At 43.6% G+C, this 21,041-nt stretch overlaps 1 protein-coding gene and 1 pseudogene across 3 annotated transcripts; both read right to left on the reverse strand.

The window, feature by feature from the left end:
- Positions 1 to 970: 970 nt before the first annotated feature.
- Positions 971 to 20,195, reverse strand: LOC149341111 (protein 5NUC-like). Of its 3 annotated transcripts, none has more exons than XM_089542987.1 (9): positions 20,070 to 20,195; positions 18,303 to 18,440; positions 13,881 to 14,106; positions 11,743 to 11,928; positions 10,836 to 11,036; positions 8,831 to 9,091; positions 3,447 to 3,599; positions 1,787 to 1,978; positions 971 to 1,345 (listed from the first exon to the last, which is right to left on the reverse strand). In XM_089542987.1, exons 2-9 carry the CDS (start codon positions 18,399 to 18,401, stop codon positions 1,224 to 1,226), a joined length of 1,440 nt encoding a protein of 479 aa, XP_089399113.1. In that variant the 5' UTR covers positions 18,402 to 18,440; positions 20,070 to 20,195; the 3' UTR covers positions 971 to 1,223. The 3 variants fall into 3 exon arrangements, with proteins under 3 accessions (XP_089399113.1, XP_089399111.1, XP_089399112.1); XM_089542985.1 differs by lacking the exon at positions 20,070 to 20,195 and adding an exon at positions 19,712 to 20,059; XM_089542986.1 differs by lacking the exons at positions 11,743 to 11,928; positions 20,070 to 20,195 and adding an exon at positions 19,712 to 20,059.
- On the reverse strand, positions 4,353 to 5,804 carry LOC149341112 (uncharacterized; annotated as a pseudogene).
- Positions 20,196 to 21,041: the final 846 nt, after the last annotated feature.

The following is a 21,041-nucleotide window of genomic DNA, read 5'->3' on the forward strand; positions in this document are numbered from 1 at the left end:
CGCGGGTTCAGCGCGGCTCCGTTTTTAAAGCCGCCGGTGTCCGCTGCGGCAGCCAGCAGTTCAAATCCTCCAATCAGGTCACGGCACTGGCCACCGTTCAAATTAGACCAATGGTCGAGAGGCGACGGCCGGCGAAGCGTCGTAGGAGTTCGCACCGACGGAGAGGAGGCGATGAGGAAGGGTCCGTGCCCGGCGCCGGCGTGGCGGATGATTCACGCTGCAAGCCGCGACATGTCCGAGAGAGTCTGGGCCTGCTTTGAGCGACGGCGGGCGCGCAGCGCTGGTTTAGACAGGCCAGCCAACGAAATGTGGGCTCCAGCACAACAACGTGCAGCTTGCGGCCACTGCGACATCATAGCTGCGGCGATAGCTACTGGACGCCATGGACGTCATTACTGCATTACTTTGTTGAATTGTCAAAAGGGCAACACAGGGGTATGTGATTAATGAAACGCCGGTCTGTAGGCTAAAATTGCAGCTACTGTCGGATGAGTAATGCCGTGACATGCGTGGCTGCCTTCGCTCTCTTGTTGCCTCCGAGCCCACGTGTCTCTTATCGCATCCCCTGACTACCAACATCACTTTACTGGCTAATATTCTGGCTCACACAGATGCACTTTCTGTGGCCTATCCTGCCATCTGCTTTTTACTTGACCTGCACTTCCTCATCGTTGGCCGCGACATAGTTCGGCCACGGGAGACAACAGCGAGCATATGAAGAGCGATTTAGTGTAATATAAGCAGTAGCCTTTGCAATAATTACGGGCCGCATTTTATGAATGCGCCTTTGGCGATGTTTTTGAACGCACGAGAAAAATTATATAAAATAATGTCTTCATGAATTAGAGGCAGTGAGGAGTAAACATAAGGTGCAAATGGGAGAGGGTGCTGAGTATTCTCTAAACTTTTACGGAGGCGCTACCGCGCACCTGTCATGTTCCTTGAACTTTGAAACAACGGACACCGCCGATTATACGAGCAAATGTTTTATTCCGGCTCAACATACTACGTGCAATGAAAACGGAGAAAAGACTTGGCTTGCAGCTCGTTGAATTCCGTTGAGGCGGATAAAATTAACGCAGTCCAGCACAGCCTGTCTTTGCTCATGACGATGAGGTCACAGAAGGATAGAAGTATTTGTATTTATGATCGGGAGCGCTGAACTCATTCTTGAAGTGGTGCATATCCTGATGCTTCGTGCAGTGCCTGCTATCTTTGCCTCTTTAAGATGCGGGCTTTACGTCTTCAGTTATGTTGCCATATATTGTGATGCGGCCTTCTAGTGGCGTTTTTATTGGTGATGTTTTATTGATATATTCTCTTAGAACGTCAAAGTCCACTGGGCCTGCGGCGAAGACAAAAATGCTAGTTAAGCCATGGCATTCAGGTTTTGTTCATCACGGGAAAAAAAAGTTTGGACACAATGGCTTTCGGAAAGCATGTGACGGAAGGATAAACCCATCACCTGATATGTTAAACGTGCCGTCAAATGCAGGTCAAGGAACAAGATGAGGTAAAAAAAAAAGCAACGAGATTTTCAGGGTGGATCATAATTTCGCAAATGCTTTTGCGCTTAGAACCAATCTCCACTAACTAAAGTAGTGAATGCCAGAATGATCCTCGCTATTTTAGTCGGTCGTGTCACACAGGTGCTCATCAGCTGCCCACCAATATTATTAAGGCACCAGAAATATAAAAAGCAGACTTGCTGGCTTCCAGCGCCCTGAGAGCAGCTACATACAAGACGAAAAGGCTGGTGTAAAAATTGATGTAGCAACGAACGTACCAGAATCACTGACGTTTGTCGCCTTTGCAAAGCCGTCCCCGCCTCTGGCCACAAAATCAGTTGTAACAATTTTATAAATTTCACAGTCGTCCAGCTCCTGATACACCGGTACTTGGCACCTTGTGCACAATATTTTGACAGATATTACGCGGCACTTAGGCGCCTGAGTAAGGTTGTACACTACGTGTATACCTGAAAAAAAAAAAGAAAGAAAAACCTAGCTTTAACGCGTGAAGAAAGCACGAACTTTATTCGAACTTTATTATTATTTGGATATGCACTTAAGAAGGTTATTCGCTACAGAGCACAGTCGAGAGCAGGGAATTCATAGATTGCAGCACTGCAGATGTTAAACTAAATTGTTGCTAGAACGCTTAAAACAGAAACCTGTGAGCTGGTGACGCAGAATCGTTTGTCGGTGGCGTCGCCTAACACGTGTTTGCCAAAGAAAGAGGAAGTGAGGTCAAGGACGGTGGTGCAGTTGCTTTGTTGAACAGACTCACCATCTTCATCCCCACAACCACAATCGCCACCGTGGCTGTCACAATCACTCCATCATCACCCAATCCTCGTTCACTGCAGGAAAAAGTCGTCTTCCAAATATCCTCCAATTACTCCTTTCCTGAGGAAGCCGTGGGCGCACTATTACAGCTAATTTGTTAAATTTGTGTCTTTATCGGCTTTAATTATCTCTAACGCCCCAGCTGCGTTTCGCTTCTCTTGCTATCCGCTAACCCACTTATATGGACGAAATATTCCGACAGCTATCGTTCAATAATGAGCGTTTGTCTGAAGATAGCATAGATATAGTGCTATATACTTCTGTATGCATTATAGTAAAAGATTTCTTCTATATATGACCGAGTTCAAGCATCAAAGCAAGCAATTCTGCGCAAGCACATTTTACGGGAAGTTGTTTATGAGCTCAGCTTTTTTTCAGATCGTAAGATTGTGCCCAAAACTATAACTATTAGCATATCCGTGGATCCATCCTCAGGACGCTTGTTTATTTTTCTGTTTTTTTCATTGTCAAGAACGCACCGCATTGGTTTTCTATCGCAGTCTTAATACCCAGTGCGAGCGCAGGACAAACTATAAAAGCAAGATTTGGCTACACTTCGGAAGGTTGTAATTAATCATTCCCATCGATGTGTTCATAATCGTGTTTTACCATGCGCACGCAACAGCAACCGAGATTGAGATGCAATGGCGCGCGAGGAAGTGTGTTGGGGTGTCGCTACGAGTAGAAATTGCGCGCCAATGCTAGACGGCACTTTGAGAAGCGGTTCGTAGACGACCCTTTCATCCGCATGTGCGGTATATGCTACGAAATGACCTTTTCTTCTGCAGACTGATTCACGGTTCGGCACAGGGTCTGTGATCTTTTGTTGTAGAATCTAGTTATATAATTTCTGGTGAGTATATATTCGCGGGTCTATAATTTATGGGCAACTAAATGACCCCCCCCCCCCTTCCCCGCGACCTTTTTTCCCTAATATTGCTTCGAATCATCAACGCAGTTGTAAAATAAATTGTAAAGTAAACACAGAAACAGAACAACAGTAGCTTTGTTCGCAGTGGTATTTGGCGTACACGCGTGCACGCGTCGCCCTAAACAACTGCTAAAATAAAAGTGCACGAAGCTGCTAACTCCACTCACCAGAGACTTGAAGAAATTCTCCTTTTCTCTTCGCGTAGCTGTAGTTGGCGACGGAGTGCTCGAACATGTCTCTTAGTTGGTAGCCGTACAACGTTACTACAACGACGGTTTGTCCAAATGGTGCTGTTTGCAGGATGTCGCCTAAGGTGATATCTTCAAAAAAAAAGAAAACATGCTTCACAAGTTACACTTCACACAGAGAAATCGATGACTTATTTCTACTAACAACGCCAGTCGCCCCACGGCTTCTGGGAGTTGCGAGAACAACCTAAATCAGATAGTCATCCAAGTGATTGGTTGGTCGATTAATTCATAATGTGTGCAGAACAACCTCCTTTCGGATAAAGCAATCATGTAATGGTAATAATACGATATTATAACTGAATGTGCAAGCTCAGATGTCCCAACGTAAACCATGATATAAGGATGAGGTGACTTTGATGAAGGAAACAACAGGACTAAACACAAGAAGAAATAGGCATAACGGCTAAAATAAAATAACACACTGCAGGCGAACAGCTGTACAACGAAAGCAGCCAACTGCGGAACAACTCAGTATTTTTAGAGCCAAAGGTCTACTTCATGACCAAAGCTGCAAAAGCAACTTCATCACTGGAGCCTGACCTTGAATACACCTTGTCAGCCTAAACAAAGTAAATAAAAAAAATTGCCATGTCTGGGTTCCGAACCCGCGTGGGGAGCGGACAGATCAGCTTAGCTGGTCATTGCGTGAGAGCACTGTGCTACTTTCTTTCTTTGCAGTTGTTGTACATGGTTATGTACAGAAAGTATATATATATATATATATATACAGAGAGAGAGATGTGTGTGCACGCAAAAAAAACTACTTACAGAGCACCTAGGTAAGCGCTACGTGGCACAAACTTGATAGAAAACATAACAGAACTAAAAGGCCAGCGAGGATATACAACGCATCAGGAGAGGAAACCAATCGGTAAAAAGTCCAATTCTTCGTAAATGTCCGTTACCTGCAGCAGAATTCGGCTAAAATGAATTCTGGGCGAAACAACAGGTTCAACGTTGCGGTCTTGCATGCGCGTTTTCCAGAGCCTATGAAGTCCGGTCTGAAGAATCATATCATAGGGCTTCGAGTCAGGTTGGGAAACAACAAGGTAGCCCACACTGTAGGAATTTAGGAGAAAATCTTTCTATAGCGTCCTCTGCAGCACATCCTTAAATAAAATCGCATCTTTGCAGTCTATAAAACAATGTTCAATTGTTTCAGGCACATTGCACAAGTGGCCGTTTTGCAGAATACAAAAAAATGTTTCTCCTATCGAGCCACGTGTTGACAGGTAGAGTTTCGGCGTGTAATTTATAGAAAAATGTTTTGATGCAAGCAGAAATTTACATTTTACGCACTGGCTTTAAAACATCATGACCCGTGAGCCCAGAGTAGGCAGAACAATACAGTGGGGGCGGGAAGAGTGTCGTTATCAAATACCTGCACAGATTTTTGCGTGAAACAGAATTTAAGTACTCATTTGAAAACCGAACAGTCAAAAACTGCACGGAGGCATAAACTTCCTGCATAAAGCCTAGTAAACAGGGGCGTTCAGTAAAATTGGAAGAAACTGCTAAGTTCGGAAGTAGGTTCATGAAGGCAACCTGCAAGAATGCTTTAATAATCGGATGAGAACAATCACGAAAAAAGAAGAAACGAGCAACCAACTGTCTCACATACAGGTGCTCTGTGCCCAGTCCTCCTGCACAAACAGGCCTGAAAAGGTTATCACGCCGCATGGGCTCAAATTTAGAAGACCAAATAAACGTCGCAAATATACGATGGAAACGCTGTATGTAATGTCTGGTGCAGCGAAGGACCTGGAGTACGTAATAAATTGTTGTTGCCAGAAAGGTGTTGCAAGACTGGGCTCGACCAAAGACTGGGCTCGACCAAAAATTGAAGGCCGATTCTGGACAAAAGTCTGAGCATAACGCTCAACGGCCGGAACCCACTCTCTCCAGTAATGCGCACTTGATTTGAAAGCATGAAGTGGAACACCAAGGTATTTAGGAGGCACACAAGACCATTCCATTCCAGCGTACAGGGGCGGAGTTGTGCCCCATGAACCAAACCATAGGCCAGAACATTTGAAGCGATTCATTTGAGCACCAGAAACGATGCCAAATCGATCTATCGTGGACAACACATCGTCAATGCTGGGCTTGTCAATGCAGAAAAATGCAAGATCGTCAGCATATCCTTGCAATTTGGCTTCAATACCCAAAACAGGGAACCCATGGATGTTACTGTTACGCAAAACACTCAAGCAAAGCGGTTCCAGGTGAAGAGCCAAACGCAGAGGAGACATCGGTCAGCCTTGCTTCACGGAAGAGCGGATTGGCACGGGGTTCGAAAGCTGGCCATTGATAATAATCCGGTTTGAACTATGCTATTACCGCAGCCGATCATATTTCGCGTTAAAGTTCAACATCCTCTCGCGCTGTGCATTTCACGTCGTCGTCTTTATTAATTAATACTACTATCAAACTAATATCATCGCCAGACGTGCGGACGAGACGGCAAAAAAGCAAAACAATGAGCCAGTCAAGCTAAGCATATGCCTTCTCATATCTAGTCTGTTTAACTACATTAAAAACCTGCCCCTTTTTGGATGGCCCGCTATTCACATCCTGCGGTCAAGACACGGGAAAATAACTACTGCATCTTGCTGGTACCGAAAGTGCACTGCTCTGCAATAGATTTGTACGCAAGGTTGAGTATCGCTGAGCAGTTTTATAATAACAACAAAGATTACAAAGAATTGAAGAATTATTTTTGGATATTCTGCCGGATCTTATCACAATATGATTTCAGAGAAACCAGTGCGAAGACGAACAATGGACAAGGAAGAGGGACGACATGGACAGAGGCACTGAACTTTCAACTTTATTTCGGAAAAGCTATTGCAACGTGTTGATACAGTTTTCTGTCAGCGACACTGACGCACAAGAAGAGCAAGGCCATTCGTTTTAAAGGACAATAATGTCTCAAGATCTAAAAGGTGGGGCAGCAAGTGAGCAAAAACCGACCCAGCTCTTTCCTAAAACATATCAAAGAAAGAAATAAAGGATGTGAAGAAGAACGGCCAACAAGGAACACACCATAAAACAACGAAGATAAAAACATGATCTTGAACGCTAAAAACGATAAAATATATAAAACGAATGTATACAGTATAAAGAGTTGAAAGGCTAAAAATTAACACGGCAAAAATTTGAAAGATAAAAGGACTACTGAAGATTGAGGCGAAGTTATACATGCAGATCAACAAAAGGAAGCGCACAAAAGTGATGAAAGTGGTAAAAAAATATACATGGTGGCAGGGTTGCACAGCTAAGGCCGCGAATTTCTTGTCAGATAGTAAGTTAAAGAAACTAAGAAAAATAGGAAGGAAAGGAAGTGAAGAAACAGTGTAAAAGCATGAATTTAGTAAAACTCGCCAGTGCTATAGAAAACAGCGAAAAGCTTTTCTTTAATGTGTTTTTCACGACCAAGACGCACAAGCCCGGTGGTCCCCTTAGGGTCATTGTTTCTGAAACCGGTACTTGGCAAAAATGTGTTGGCACTTTTTTTCAGCGTCAGCTAAAAAAACTAGTTCTGGATGATCCATATTTAGTCAAGCATGCTGGAGAAGTAGTAGAACTTTTAAAGCTCCAGCACTGCAAACCAATTTTAATATTTTCAGTCGACGTAAAAGACCAATTTATTCCATTCCTCATGGTGACTTACTGAAATGCACCAACGAATACATTGACAAATTTGGTCCAGTGTCTTTTCAAAATGACAGTGGCATTCCAGCAGAAGGTTTCCTGGAACTTTTAGCATCCTATCTAAATTAAACTTTTGCAAAATGGGATGATAATATTTTCCTCCAAAAGCAAGGTATCTGTATTGGATCGGTCATTGCCCCGTTATTAAGCACCTTCTATTTAGAAAAACTAGACAAAGTAGTGAACAGTCGTTTTGAAGACACTAAAGTGATCAAAATTTTTCAATTTGTAGATGACTATCTCGTGCTTCTTGATTGCAATCGAGGTACCTTTAAAGTTAAATTCGCAAAAGCTTTGGTCATTTTCTCAGAATGTTTATCACCATTAACTTTGACGCATGAGCTGCCGAATAATGGGTTTTTGAGATTCTTGGAATTGGGTCTTCATTTCAAGATTGATCACCTTTGCTGGTCTTATGAGCCAAGGGCCAGAAAACCAATTCTTCAGTTTGACCCAGCCCACTCTAAGTTAGTAAAAAATAAACGTAGCCCAAGGAATTTTTATAAACGCGCTAATGAAGTTTTGTCATCGCGAAACTGAAACCAGTTTTTTAGCGCAAGTAATCAGATTGGAAAGGCAGGTTACCCTACAAAGCGTTTCAACTCTTTATACTTTTTACATTCGTGTTATACCTTTGATCGTTTTTACCTTTCAAGATAATGTTCTTATCATCGTTGTTTTATGGCGTTTTCCTTGTTGGCCGTTCTTCTTCACATTTCTTTGTTTCTTTCCTTGATAGGTTTTAGGAAAGAGCTGGGTAGGTTTTTGCTCGCTTGTTGCCACACCTCTTAGATCTTGAGTCATTGTCCTTTAAAAAAAATGGTCTTGCTCTGCCTGTGCGTCATTGTCGCTGACAGAAATCCGTATAAATACGTTGCAATAGTTTTTCTGAAATAAAGTTGAAAGTTCAACGCCTCTGTCGGTGTCGTCCTTCTTCCTTGTCCGTTGTCCTTTTTTTGCGCTGGTTCCTCTGAAAGCATGGCTTACCAACTAGCTAAACAACGAGTTTTGCTGAAATTATCAGAATATGCCATGAAATGCGGATGAGACAGATTTATTGTGGGCGTACGCGTAAATGCCGCGAAAGACGCGGACAATATGATGGCGTAAGAATTTTAGATACTGAAATGGCAGCTGATATATAGGCAGTGAACGAGTGTTACAACATTCTAATAATAAATGCAAGGCTATTCGGAAAAACAATTTGGAAAAGCTACTGTTTTTGGAACAACTATGAGAATGGCAACGTGGTGACACGAAAGACGCGAAAGGGCCATTAAAGCAATTTTTAATTATATATTCCTAAGCTAAGACGTAAACATGACTATTTGCTTTTGTGAGCAGTGAAGGGATTTTCTCCACTGCGTTCCTAAGGCTTCTTCAAACTGCATCGCAGCTGTTAATAAGCGTTGGGCTTACTTTATAGTCAGCAGATATCAAGGATACTTTCTTAGAGCCAGCAATTCAAAGCAATATAGTTAGCGATGATTAGAGCCCAACTGAGAGCGCAACTCAGCTTCCCTTCACATTATCACGTCATGCATGAGCCGATAGTTGATCTGTACAAGCATAAAAGTCGTACTTACTTCCCTGCTGAAGAGGGGCCCTGATGGTGCCCCCGTTGAGCACGGCCCCGTTGACGTCGGACCACAGCTCGGGGTCGCTGCTATCCTTATCGGCGTAGTATGCGAAGTAGGCGTCTGTCATCATGTTGCCCTGGTTACACTCGCGCAGGCGGCAGATGTTGTCCGATTGCTCCAGCAGAACTTTTGTGTACCCGACGCGCTCGGCGATCGCAGCGGTCACATTCGGCTTGTACTCTTCTATGATCTCCAGCGTCGCATTGTCTGAAAAAAAAAAAAAACGATGCATTGTCGCACATGTGGCGCTGGCGTAATTCCCTCTTTTTTGTTTACACGTTATGAGAAAATTGTAGCATAGCGGAGATTTGCCAGCGTAGACTGCAGGCTGCTTACGCAAAGTAGCAGGTGTGAGGACCCTCCTGCCCTTCCACTGCGCATGCGCGGCAGGAACCTATCTTGTCCAGTATAATTCTACGCCAGTGTACCTACACTATGCTAAATGTAGAAACAAAGGCCATTTGTACCAGACGTTTCCGTGCAGTTGTGTTCGCAGTGTATCCTCTGCCACGCACTTTTCTCACCACAATAAGGACATTTTATTACGCGCATCTTTGGCTGCGTTAAGGATAGATGAAATTATTCGAGGATACCACTGGATTAATTATTCTTAATACCAAGGGCACATACCGTTCCGACTTGCCTGAATGTAGGCCGTTTGGAATGAAGTGGTTTGTGAGAATAGGAGCAAAGACAAGATGCATGCATAGAAGTGTGAAGAAAGGATTCTTGTAAAACAGCGCAACAGCTCGAAGCCAAACAAGGAAGGGACAAAACACAGCGCTAATGTTGTACAGCGAAGAAAGGAGTGATTAGATTTTTATATATCTTTCTGCATTCGATACAGAATGTCAAAGGACCCGGCGTACGATGATTTGTGCTCCCCTCAGGAATGCCCTGACTGTATGTTGACCAGTGCAACGCCGTTCGCGGCTTATCATCATGGTGCGCAGGACGCCCCAATAATTTTGCACTCCATTATTGTTCGGGCTTCAATCCAGCCTGGTTATATGCTCTCTCCCCTCCTACACCTAAGTTGTTTTTTTTTTTTTTACTAATACTCCGCCTCTTCACCTTCATCTGTGATATTTCCTTATTTTTCCTCGGAAGCTTATGGATGAAAATGGTATAATGCTATAACTCTGACATCTAACCGCCGATTTCGCGATTTAGTGCACTAAACCGTCTAAACGAGCGACTCTGCCATTCGGTCACTTTTGACGAGGTTACCGTGGAACGCTTTGCTCTGTCGCTGTGTATACGTCAACAGCCTCGATACTGCTTTAGGAAATGTAATTTTTGAACTTCTTTTTTGTTGCGAAAATGCTCTGCGCTTTCAGTATACCGAAAACTGTGCCAAGCATTCGCCCAGTCCAACATTCTCTTGAGCAGGTTTGTTAGCTATAGGCTCCTCAAATAAACCCTTTTTGTCCTCGAAAAATCTTTGCTTCTTCTACTGGCATCCATAGCTTACCTTTAATCAGCCATGGAACAAAATTTCAGCTGCACGCAAAAAACCAACCTACATGAGTCACGTGCATCCCCACTTCTAGAAATTCTTGCTTTCACAGCACGATGTTAAAAGCAAGCTCCCCTCCCATCTAGCTTACACGTTCGCTAATACGTGTTTCGAACAGCTGGTTACAGCTGTCCGCCTTTTGTGCCTTTAATAAGCGTGCATATGTCGGTTAATTCTACAGTAATGCCTTTCTTCCTGGCAATGAAGATGTAACGCGGGTATTTTAGCGTGACGAGCTTGATCATTCCACGCAGTTCCTTCTCGTCCTGCCGTGGAAAATTTGGGAGGAGCTGAGTTGAAAAAGAAACCTAAAACTAAAACAAAAGTGTAAAATGAACGATAAAGAATGTTTTCGAGGGCATTACCTTTCCAACTACTGGTATATCAGAGATTAAATTTTTGCCAGAATAATATTAAGAAAAAGGTTATTACCTTCTTCGACTGAAGCATTCATGAGAATGGGGTTTCCTTTCCAGCTCACCACATGTCCGCTTTTGTTGAACGTCGCTTGAAGAAAACCAAGGAACTTTCCGAACCAGAAGTCCTGAACAACAAGAGCCCGACTTCCGTCGGTTCTGTTGACGACTGTCGGGTAGTCACCCTCAGGTTTGTTTTCTTCCGGGTAGCCCTCTCCTGGAAAGTGTTGATATATACTTTTGTTTCTAGTCTGCTTAATATTGCTTGTCGCACTTCTTGGTTTCGAGTCGCCGATTGCATCTATGTCGCTCGCAGTTCCCAGGCTTCTTCTGGGGTGGTAAAGATATCCCTAGCATAAGGGCATGAGCAGGTTGGACAGTGACAAATCTCCAGTGTGACAGCCTTTAAAATATTCCGCACAGTTGCCAGTAGCGTATTTATTAGCTACACGTAGACATATGTATTCCAAGGTAGCTTTTGGTACGACCGTATTTATGCTGACTGTGCTGCAGCTCAATGTGCGTAGCTGCGTTGCCAATGTTGTTGTTTTTTTTTTCACGAACGGGCATGAGCTGTGTTTCCTTTTCTAGGTCTGTTCACTTTTCGCAGATGTCATAGCTACTGAGTCACCATCACCGAGAACATATAAAATAAGTAAAAATAAATATTGCTGGCTGCAAGAACAATTCGTTTGTAGTTTATGTCCTGCTACACGACACATTGAACACGGCGTAAAATCATTCTATTCTTTAAGTCTTAACAACTTACTTTACTATTTTGCTCTTGCTTTTGAACTAAAATTTGAACCTATGATTTTCGTTAAGGGATCCCGTGCAGAAAAGAAAGTAGAGGCTATAATGCGCCATTTAAAGTTTTCTAACATGAGATACAATCTAGTTCTCTAGCGGATGCCGACACTTACCGTGGTACAAAAACGTGTTTGTGTGACCTCCAACGATAATATCGACTTCTTTCACCTTTTCGGCGATTTCCAGCTCTCGAGGGTAACCAACGTGTGTGATGGCGACGATAATATTTGTCTCGTTTTTGGCGAGCTTTTCAGCTTCTGCCCGAATACTGTCTAGATCATTTTCGAATGTGACATTTCCTGAAGTAAAAAAGAAAATAAGCCACAACAATCTGAATTGTGAGCACACCGCTTTCACAGAGCGCATAAATTGGAAGTAGTAAGGTGACGATTAATAATGGTTGGTTTCTATGCGCTCCAGTAACGCCCACCGGGATCCGAATACAACGAAGACAGCGAAGCGACATATAGAACGTAACAGTACAAAAGGCTAATCTCGTAGTAGAACGCAATATGAAAAAAAGAAAGGCAAGAAGGATGCAAATCGAGTTTTAGTTCCTTATATAGCTTACTGAATGCATGCAGCTTCAATATGGCATTCAAAGATTTGAAGTTTTGAAAAGAAAAAATGTAGGCTGCATTTCGCGCTAGGGGACTAACTAAGCCCACTATTTATTGATCTGTATTGCCTACCATGAGTAAGCTGAGCTTCAATTTCACCTTCGTTGGCCCATTTCGCGGATGTTCGTTCGAATGCGGCCAGAATAAGAAACTCGCGAACGCCACACCTAACTTTTAAAAGAAAGCATTGTTTCACAATGTATAATGTGCACATGAACTGTTCGCTGCATTGCTTTAGCAATGCATGCCTTCGCATCCCTTGCTTTTGCACTTGTGTAACGCACTTTCTGAAGCCTCTTCTTCTTGTCATCTCCAAGAACTAGAGCTTATTCTCGGTCGAAAATGAGACTGAGTTGGAAGCTAGGTAATATGTACAGGTGAGCTGAATAATAACGAGTGGACTAAGAACTGCACACGCACTTACTCACACGCACACATGCATATATTCATGTGCTTGGGCAAATGTTACTGGTGCCCATTTTTTTGCCTTAAAAGAGGCCTACGGGCCTCGTAATAATGAAAATGAGCTCAAAATACAAGTGCTCAGCAGTAATAGTCGATTACAAACATTTCGCCGCCGCGGTGGCTCAGTGGTTAAGGTGCTCGGCTGCTGACTCGAAAGACGCGGATTCGATCCCGGCCGCGGCGGCCGAATTTCGATGGAGGCGAAATTCTAGAGGCCCGTGTGCTGTGCAATGTCAGTTCACGTTAAAGAACCCCAGGTGGTCGAACTTTCCGGAGCCCTTTACTACGGCGTTCCTCATAGCCTGCGCCGCTTTGGGACGTTAAACCCCCATAAAGAAGTAAAGCAAACATTTTCTACCGGCAGTTTCGGCTTCTGTTTGCGCCACCACTGATTTGCATCTCGACGTCACGGTCGAGTCCAACCTGAACTCTATCAATACTGATGACTTGGGCGTCACCGGCAAGCACTGGTTGTTAATGTGAACAACCATTGGGTTAGATGAGGTTACAATATGTAGTGCAAGTGCACCATGACGTCACACGATGTGGGAGAAATACCGAGCGGCTCCTCGAGCAACAATCAAAACGATATTAAAATATGTTCCACTCAAAGCCTGCAATGGAAACTTGGAAAGCATCTCCTTACGCGAATGAAACAAATCATACCGTTTGTGTGCGTTCAAAATTTTGTATCTGTACCCCTTTAAGAAGGATTTCATGATTTCTGAACTTTTCAGTGAGGCTTGATAATTGATTCTTTGTCGACAGTGAAAGAAATAATGGATCTTAAAGGAATGTTCACATTAAGTGTTGCATAAGCGGTATAATCGAAACGAATTCATAACTAACGAATCTAACTGAACAACGGAGGGAAAACTCAGGGTGCTTTCCAACGTCCTCTTGTCGAGACGTTGGCAAGCGCCATAAGATTTCGACAAGTCCTCTTGTCGAAACTATGGCAAGGGTCCTGAGGTTTCTCCATCACTCGTTCACTTTGTGATTATCAAGAACTATCTCACCAACCTCTCTCTACCATGTACCAACAAAACTAGGTCATGAATGAGAAACTCTGTTGGATGACGTAAACGTGGTCACATGCCCGTCGCCGCCAGAAATGTTGCTATCAAAGCCAAAACGATTCTGATTTGTTTTGTGGGGTCACTCACCGGGATTTGAAAGAACCCGCGTTTCATGAAGAACTGCTCCAATGACTCCAATTTTTGTGTCGTTGATAGTGAACGTGACGGACTTCGGGAGATCAATGTCTCGCAGGTTAGCATCATTAGAAAAATTTGCGTTGGTATTCACCACAGTAACGTTCGCTTTCTTCATAGCTTTAAGAAATGGCGCAAGTCCTTTGGGCCCATCGTCAAATTCGTGATTTCCAAGGCACTGCATTCGTAGAAAAAATAATTTCAATTTGAACATCAGCAACTATAGGTACAAATGAGTAATTACTCCCTTATTACAAATCTACTCCACCTTGGGGGATTCCCCTAAAACATTTGACCAACACTCTTCCCACTTCGAGTTACTGATCAATTCGCTCTCGCCCTACCATAAGCTTGCCGTCCCGGTTAGCTCAATTGGTAGAGCGACTGCTCCGGTGTGGCGGTGGTTCCGGGTTCGAACCCCGGACCAGGACGAATTTTTCTTTAACTACGAAGTTTCTGAGAAAGCTGTATAGCTTTCCTTTGTAGCCGTATGGCTGCGCTTGGGTGGATGCAAATGAGTAATTACTCCCTTATTACAAATCTACTCCACCTTGGGGGATTCCCCTAAAACATTTGACCTATAGGTACAGAAGAAAACTCTCTGCTGATATACGTGAAGACAGTTGTTAACTCTTCTTTACCTTTTACGGTTCAAAGAAAAATTCGAGGTACGATTACGATTCTCCCTAACGCGGAAATTTGAGCGCAGCTCTGTTGATGTCTCAGGCTCAGTAGGCTCATTTTTTTTTTGTTTCGCTGGGTTGTCCGCACGTTTGGCGACGACAATAGCTCGACAGCAGTGATAGTTGAAGACGACGACGATGTGCAGAGCACAACGCGAGAGTGTGTTGCAGTTTAACACGAAGGGCCCGACGGTGCGAATCTCAACCGTGGCAATGTTTATTTATTTATTTATTTATTTATTTGTTTGTTTGTTTGTTTGTTTGTTTGTTTGTTTGTTTGTTTGTTTGTTTGTTTGTTTGTTTGTTTGTTTGTTTGCTTGCTTGCTTGCTTGTTTGCTTGCTTGCTTGTTTGTTTGTTTTTGTTTGTTTGTTTGTTTGTTTGTTTGTTTTTGTTTGTTTGTTTGTTTGTTCGCTTGTTTGTTTGTTTGTTTGCTTGCTTGCTTGCATGCTTGTTTGTTTGTGTGTTTGTTTGTGTGTTTGTTTGTTTGTTTGTTTGTTTGCTTGCTTGCTTGCTTGCTTGCTTGTTTGTTTGTTTGTTTGTTTGTTTGTTTATTGTTTGTTTGTTTGTTTGTTTGTTTGTTTGTTTGTTTGTTTGTTTGTTTGTTTGTTGGCTGGGTTGCACCCACGGCGGCCACGCGGCTCAACCGACGAAAGGGCGCTTAAGAGCTGCGCTCTAAAACAGGGCAGAAACTTGTTAGGGATAAAGAGGTAGTTAAGGGTCACGAGTTGGGGTTCCTACTAGTGACAGGCGAGATCGCGCTGCGCGTTATAGTTAGAGATTACCAGAGTCCTCTGATATAATCAACATGCTGGTATACCAATGTACCCCATATATACTATAAGCACGCACGCTGCGACCAGATACTGTCGCTAACCAACCTATACTTAGGTAACAATTGTTTACCCCGCACTAATGCCAAGCTATTAATGCCAAGCATTTATTCTGACAACGCTTCTTTTAAGTCCAATAATTCGTCACAGGGCTTCAGTGAACACTTTAGAAGGGGGAAGGAAGTACTGATCTGTACTACATTGAGAAGGGGAGTTGCTGGAACAGAGTGGTTTTGAATTTACAGTTTATTTTCCGACAGCTGCAAGAATGGGATAGCGATTTTTTTTTTCATAAACATTAGAGCTAGTTTTCTAACATTAAATAAATTTCAGGTGGTTGTAACTCTAGAAACTCCTGAGCTCGCGTAGGTGATATGTTTTGTTCACGGCGCGATCACTACACTGCGCCCCCTTAACTGTGCAAAGGTTGCTGCACATCTCCCCCGCTCGACGTGTCAAGGCGTACTTGGCCTTTTCCATCAAAATATTTTGTTGCTAAACTCCGTTTGCGATGACGTCAAGACGCCCGCACAGTGAACTGAGCTGTGTCGGGATCAAATCTGTAGAAAACAATCACCAGTTTAATGGAAATAAAATAGACGAAATGTTGACGGCATCGGTCGACCGCAGTTTGAACTGCTTTTATTTATCAGCAAATGTTCAAGCTTCCAATCGATCACACAAAGATACAACGACTTTTTGAAAATATCCCGTTTGTACTGGATTTTTTAAAATATCAGCCTTAAAAAGCAATGCACCAGAATTTAGGTACTGCAGGAACATGGATGCCTCGCAGCCACTTGCGGTGCTGCATGCACTCTAAACACGAATACCCATATATGGGAATAAAAATGGAGTAAACTGCCCTGATGTCTTCGAGTGCACTCCCTTTGTAAAAGGGAGTGCACTCGAAGACATCAGGGCCAAGACATCAGAGTACATCAGAGTACATCAGAAGACATCAGAGTACATCAAAAGTACTCTGTCCTCTCAGAGCACTCCCTTTTACAAAGGGAGTGCTCTGAGAGGACAGAGTACTTTTTTACTCCTTTCCGCGTATAGTGGCCGCACCTGATGGTGCATTGGGCGCTCGCAGTGACACTCGAGAATGCGCACACTAACGCTGGCGAATGCAGTCTCACTTTGCAACGGCGTTTTGTGAGGCTATTTCAGACCGTAAAAAAAAATGATCAGCTCAAAGGCGCTCTCAAAAATAGCGCTGGTAATCAAGAATTTCGGCACACTTGGAGAGATTTTTTGAATTTTTGCCCATCTGTGGAACAGAATACCTGGTTATGGACGAGGGTGGTGCGGGTGAACACTTTCAAGGTTTGGTTACACGCAAAGTAACACTGTTTTCATAATGGCTTGCATATAGTTCATGTACATAGAACATTACATTACTGTAATAAATATCATGTTGAAGAAAAGGAAAGAATATCGGAGAGCCGCCGCCGTAGCTCAGTTGGTAGAGCGCCGTACGCAAAATTCGGATCTCGTGGGTTCGGATCCCACCGGCGGATTGTGCTGGTTTATTTTTTTTTTTTTGTCTGTTTCTAATCAGTCAACTTTCAGACGTAAAAGAATTACCTCACTAATTTACCATTCATTAAAACTTGAAAATAAAAAAGAGAAACATTCCCTATGCTTTCCTTGGTTCCGGTAACTGTTGGCTTCCTTCACATCGTTTCATTAGTTTGATTGCTCATTTGAATCAGTTAGCGTAGTCGGTATTGTGAAACATGGAACATAAAATTGCTTCTCATTATTCTTAATTCCTGTACTCATCATACTGCATGCGCTAACATTAATATATGAGTTACACTCCTGGTTACATTAATATATGAGTTCAAATTAGCTTCCAGATTGCCACGTTTAGGCTTATTGTCTTACCGCGTAACATTGCTAGTGTTGCTGTTACCATGTTACCGTAACAGTGTTAAATACCACCCGTATTTCTGTTTCTTTTTCGGCAGCTAATGTGTCAATCAGCAAGTGTCAAACACTGATACGCGCACTGACTTAGTATAAAAATAAAATCTATTTTAAAGGGCAAGTGCGCCATTTTTTTAGAATTCCGCGATATTCAAGGATTCACATCTATGTAGCAGTAGGTGAAGCATGCAATTTTTTTTGCGCTAGCTTTCAAATTGATGACGTAATCGCTGATTAAAAATTATGCTTCTCCTCAGAGCATCGAAATAGTGCAGAGAAGTTTGGGGATGACGTCACTGACGGGAATATTTCAAATTTCCTCTGCCTTCGCCCGAACCCTACCGCGCGTCGTCAGTTGCTGCCAAACAGCGGTTCACGTGCTTTGCCTTCAGTGTCGTTGCTTTTTTTTTTTCCTTCAAAGCAAGTCCTTCTGCGTTGGAAATTTGCTGACACTGTAGATGACGTCATCATGCGCCCTCGGCTAAATGCTGCGCGCTGCGGAGAAGCCTGAAAGCCGTCGCGGTTTCAACCTGAGAGAACGTAACCATTGCAAATGCTAGCCCAAAGAAACTTCGCATGCTTTACCTCCAAGCTCGGACTGAACAGTAAGGAAACACGAACTTGCAAAGGCAGGCTCCGTTACACATTGCAGGTGGATAGACGGTTTCATCTCAGAACGTAACGTAATTTTCAGCACAGAACGTAACTGTGAGCTGCCGTTATGCCATACAAATGGCATTAAAGACCTAGAGTTCCATTGTACGTTCACGTCACCCCGTAAAATATAACTGCTTGATGGTCGCTAAGCAAAGTCGTTAAAACGTTAAAAGTCGTTAAAACGTTAAAACATCGATAGCTGTTGAGAATGCAATGCGCGGGTAAAGAGGAACGATTAAAACAATTTTGTTGTATAACCTTCACTTACTATATAATCGTATCCCATCTTCTCCATAACTGCTGAAACTATTTTGTCCTTGAGTATACTGTACCACGCAGTTCCTTGATAAAAATCCCCTGCGTTCATGAACAGCGCATCAGGATATTTCCCTTTCAGTTCTTTGACCTGGAAAATAAGGAGAATTGAATGCCAGCCAAGTTCACCCGTAGAGATCAATTTACGTAAAAATAAAACACCTCTGAGATTCTTGGCAGCCTCAAAGGCGCCTCAAGTGCCAGAATATGCTGCTGAAAAGTAGACCCAGTGGCCTGAAACTTTTGACGCACCCAATACCTCGAATAAACCTGAGTTGGAAGTTTGCGCCCCTTCCGTCTTATCTGTATTGTGAACGTCTGTTTTCCGCAAACCATCACATTGTATTCGATGTGTATCAACTCGTCCAACGACGCATCCTGTTCTCTGCTTTGCGTTTGCAATAGGTAGAACGGGAATCAACAAGCGAAATGAAACGGTGTTTGGGAAACGAAATGAAACTAGACCATCTTTAATGCGCTACCATCCGCCAAGATATCACTCAATAAGACAACAGAGGCTTCATTTTCCCCAAAAATGCACGGTGGTGATATAACGCTGCCGAAACTTTAGCAACGAAGGCAACAGTTACAAGGCTATGGTTTGCATGTCAGTTGTACTTTTACATTTATTGAAGAGAACCAACGAAGGATGGCCAACGCTGAACTATAAAGGTCAAAGGGGCTATTAAACATCTTCCGAGAAGAGCACATCAACTAACTCAATCACTGCATTGTGTTGTCACGAAAGCCTGAGCCAAATAATACATTTCTACGCGCAGCAGAGAACCCACAATCAGGCGCGAAAATTGACGATCCCTTCCCCGTGACTTTTTCATGCTCGCACCCTCTTCCATCTCTCACTCCTGCGTATACAAGTTTAAAGGTAGCTATTGGTTAGATTCTTTCAGACGTCAGGCAGTTACCATGGCCGCGGCAATTAAGACGTGTAGCTCCGGCGGGTCAGCAAGCTCCGCCCCCGGAGGTGGAGCCGGCGGAGGAGCGCCGACCTTCCAGCGTGCAAAAAGTGACGAGAGGAGAGGGAAAGGCACGAATACACTGAAATTCAGATTTAGATTACAGATAACTCAGCTTCTACTAAGCGCATTAAATAAATTCTTGCTGGACAATATTCATGAAGCGGTGTCCTTTAACGTCCCAGGCATGCCGCAACTTTATTAGAGCTACTCTCAGGGAAGAAGCAATAATGAAGGAGATAGAATGACATTTCGAAAAGCACCGCAGTCTATGAGCACCTAATTGTTCAGCTACTGATTTAAAAAGTGAACATTTCGTAGCGGATAGCCTTATCTCTTCTGAGTTGTATTTAGTTCCGCGACTGAGAATCTCGCTGGTAACACTCACTTTGCTTGCAATTCTGGCGACGCCTCCAACGCATGCGCTCTTGTTCTTGTCGCTTTCAGAGCACAATCCACCGTATTTAGAGCTCTCCTCGATATGCGAATGAATGTCGTTCGTATGCAGGATCGTCAGCTCAAATTCTCCGGAAGAGTCCACCGAAAGAGCACCATGGCACGCCACTATACATGCCCAGAGAACTAAAAGCGCCAAGAACAACTTCATCCTGGGAAGAGCCGAAGGGTGAAAGCCGTGCTGTTCACGCATGTAAGCGACAGCGGCAGGTATTGCACGACTGAGGTGGTAATTGGATTCCTACACGAATGCGAGAGAAGCGAAAAAAAATTAGATAAAATCAGCTTACATGTCCTTATTACGTACAAGCGTCATCACATCTGCTTTAAACATTCCGTCGAATTTCCACGTATACCACCGAAAAGTGGCCTCCTGCAGCGATGAGTCAAATGGGTAAACCATACCGACGTCTTGGCATACACGACAGATGGCTGTTTGAGCAGAGTCGCGTGATTGAGAGTCTATTGTGAACGTCGAAAAAAAATGTGCTGTCAACCGAGATTTTGACGTGCACTTTCGCTGGTTGTTATCGGCAGGCAAACATAAAGACGCGCGAAGAGTGAGTGGCGCCATGGCTGCCTGGAGACAGCCCTATGACTCTCAAACATTGTTAGTGCGTGATAGGTTTCAGGAAAATAAAGTCGCTGGGCGTGTTGACACACTAATATTTTGGATTCACCACCACACCCGAGACTAAGACAAAGAAAAAGGAAAGCGCTCGTACCTATTTCATCGTCGGCACCGTCGCGTGTTGATACCCCATCCACCACCTCCTAAACAATCTCCACCGGGACCTATACCCACCCTTACCCGATTGTGGCGGTACTCCAACTCTTTACTACACCTCCTCGGCTACACCAGATCGACCCGGGATGACCAGCTCCAGCGACTGACCGGTAGACTCGCACAGCATAAGCCTTTCGAGCCTTGGACTGCGGGACCCGCTGTTGCAGCAAAACTCACCCCTCCAATTAATAAATGTTTTTCGACTCGACTCGACTCGCGCTCATTTCAACAAGATAAAATTTCTTAGAAGAGATGAGGTCTGATGAGATGAGAGAAAATGAGGAGATGAGAATGATGTCAAACTAGTGAGGTTTGACATCATTAACAAACAAGAGAGAGTTTATCGTGAAATTTTAAGACAACCAAGATTCTACTGAGGCACAGACGAAGTCCTCCGTAACGCCAGCAGATTGGATAAATTGCAGCTCCCCCTGCAGGTGGTCAAAATTACCAATAGATGGTGCACGGGGCATAC

This window comes from Amblyomma mixtum, chromosome 5 (genome assembly GCF_055824585.1).
Source record: "Amblyomma mixtum isolate Tamu chromosome 5, ASM5582458v1, whole genome shotgun sequence".
In the NCBI taxonomy this organism is placed as follows: domain Eukaryota; kingdom Metazoa; phylum Arthropoda; class Arachnida; order Ixodida; family Ixodidae; genus Amblyomma; species Amblyomma mixtum.

Coding starts and splice junctions, on each gene's coding strand:
- LOC149341111 (XM_089542985.1), bottom strand. CDS start 19,972: ATGCGTGAACAGCACGGCTTTCACCCTTCGGCTCTTCCCAGGATGAAG. Junction 14,107..18,302: donor AGATGGGATACGATTATATA/GTAAGTGAAGGT, acceptor CTACGAATGCAG/TGCCTTGGAAATCACGAATT. Junction 11,037..11,742: donor AAACACGTTTTTGTACCACG/GTAAGTGTCGGC, acceptor AACACTTTCCAG/GAGAGGGCTACCCGGAAGAA.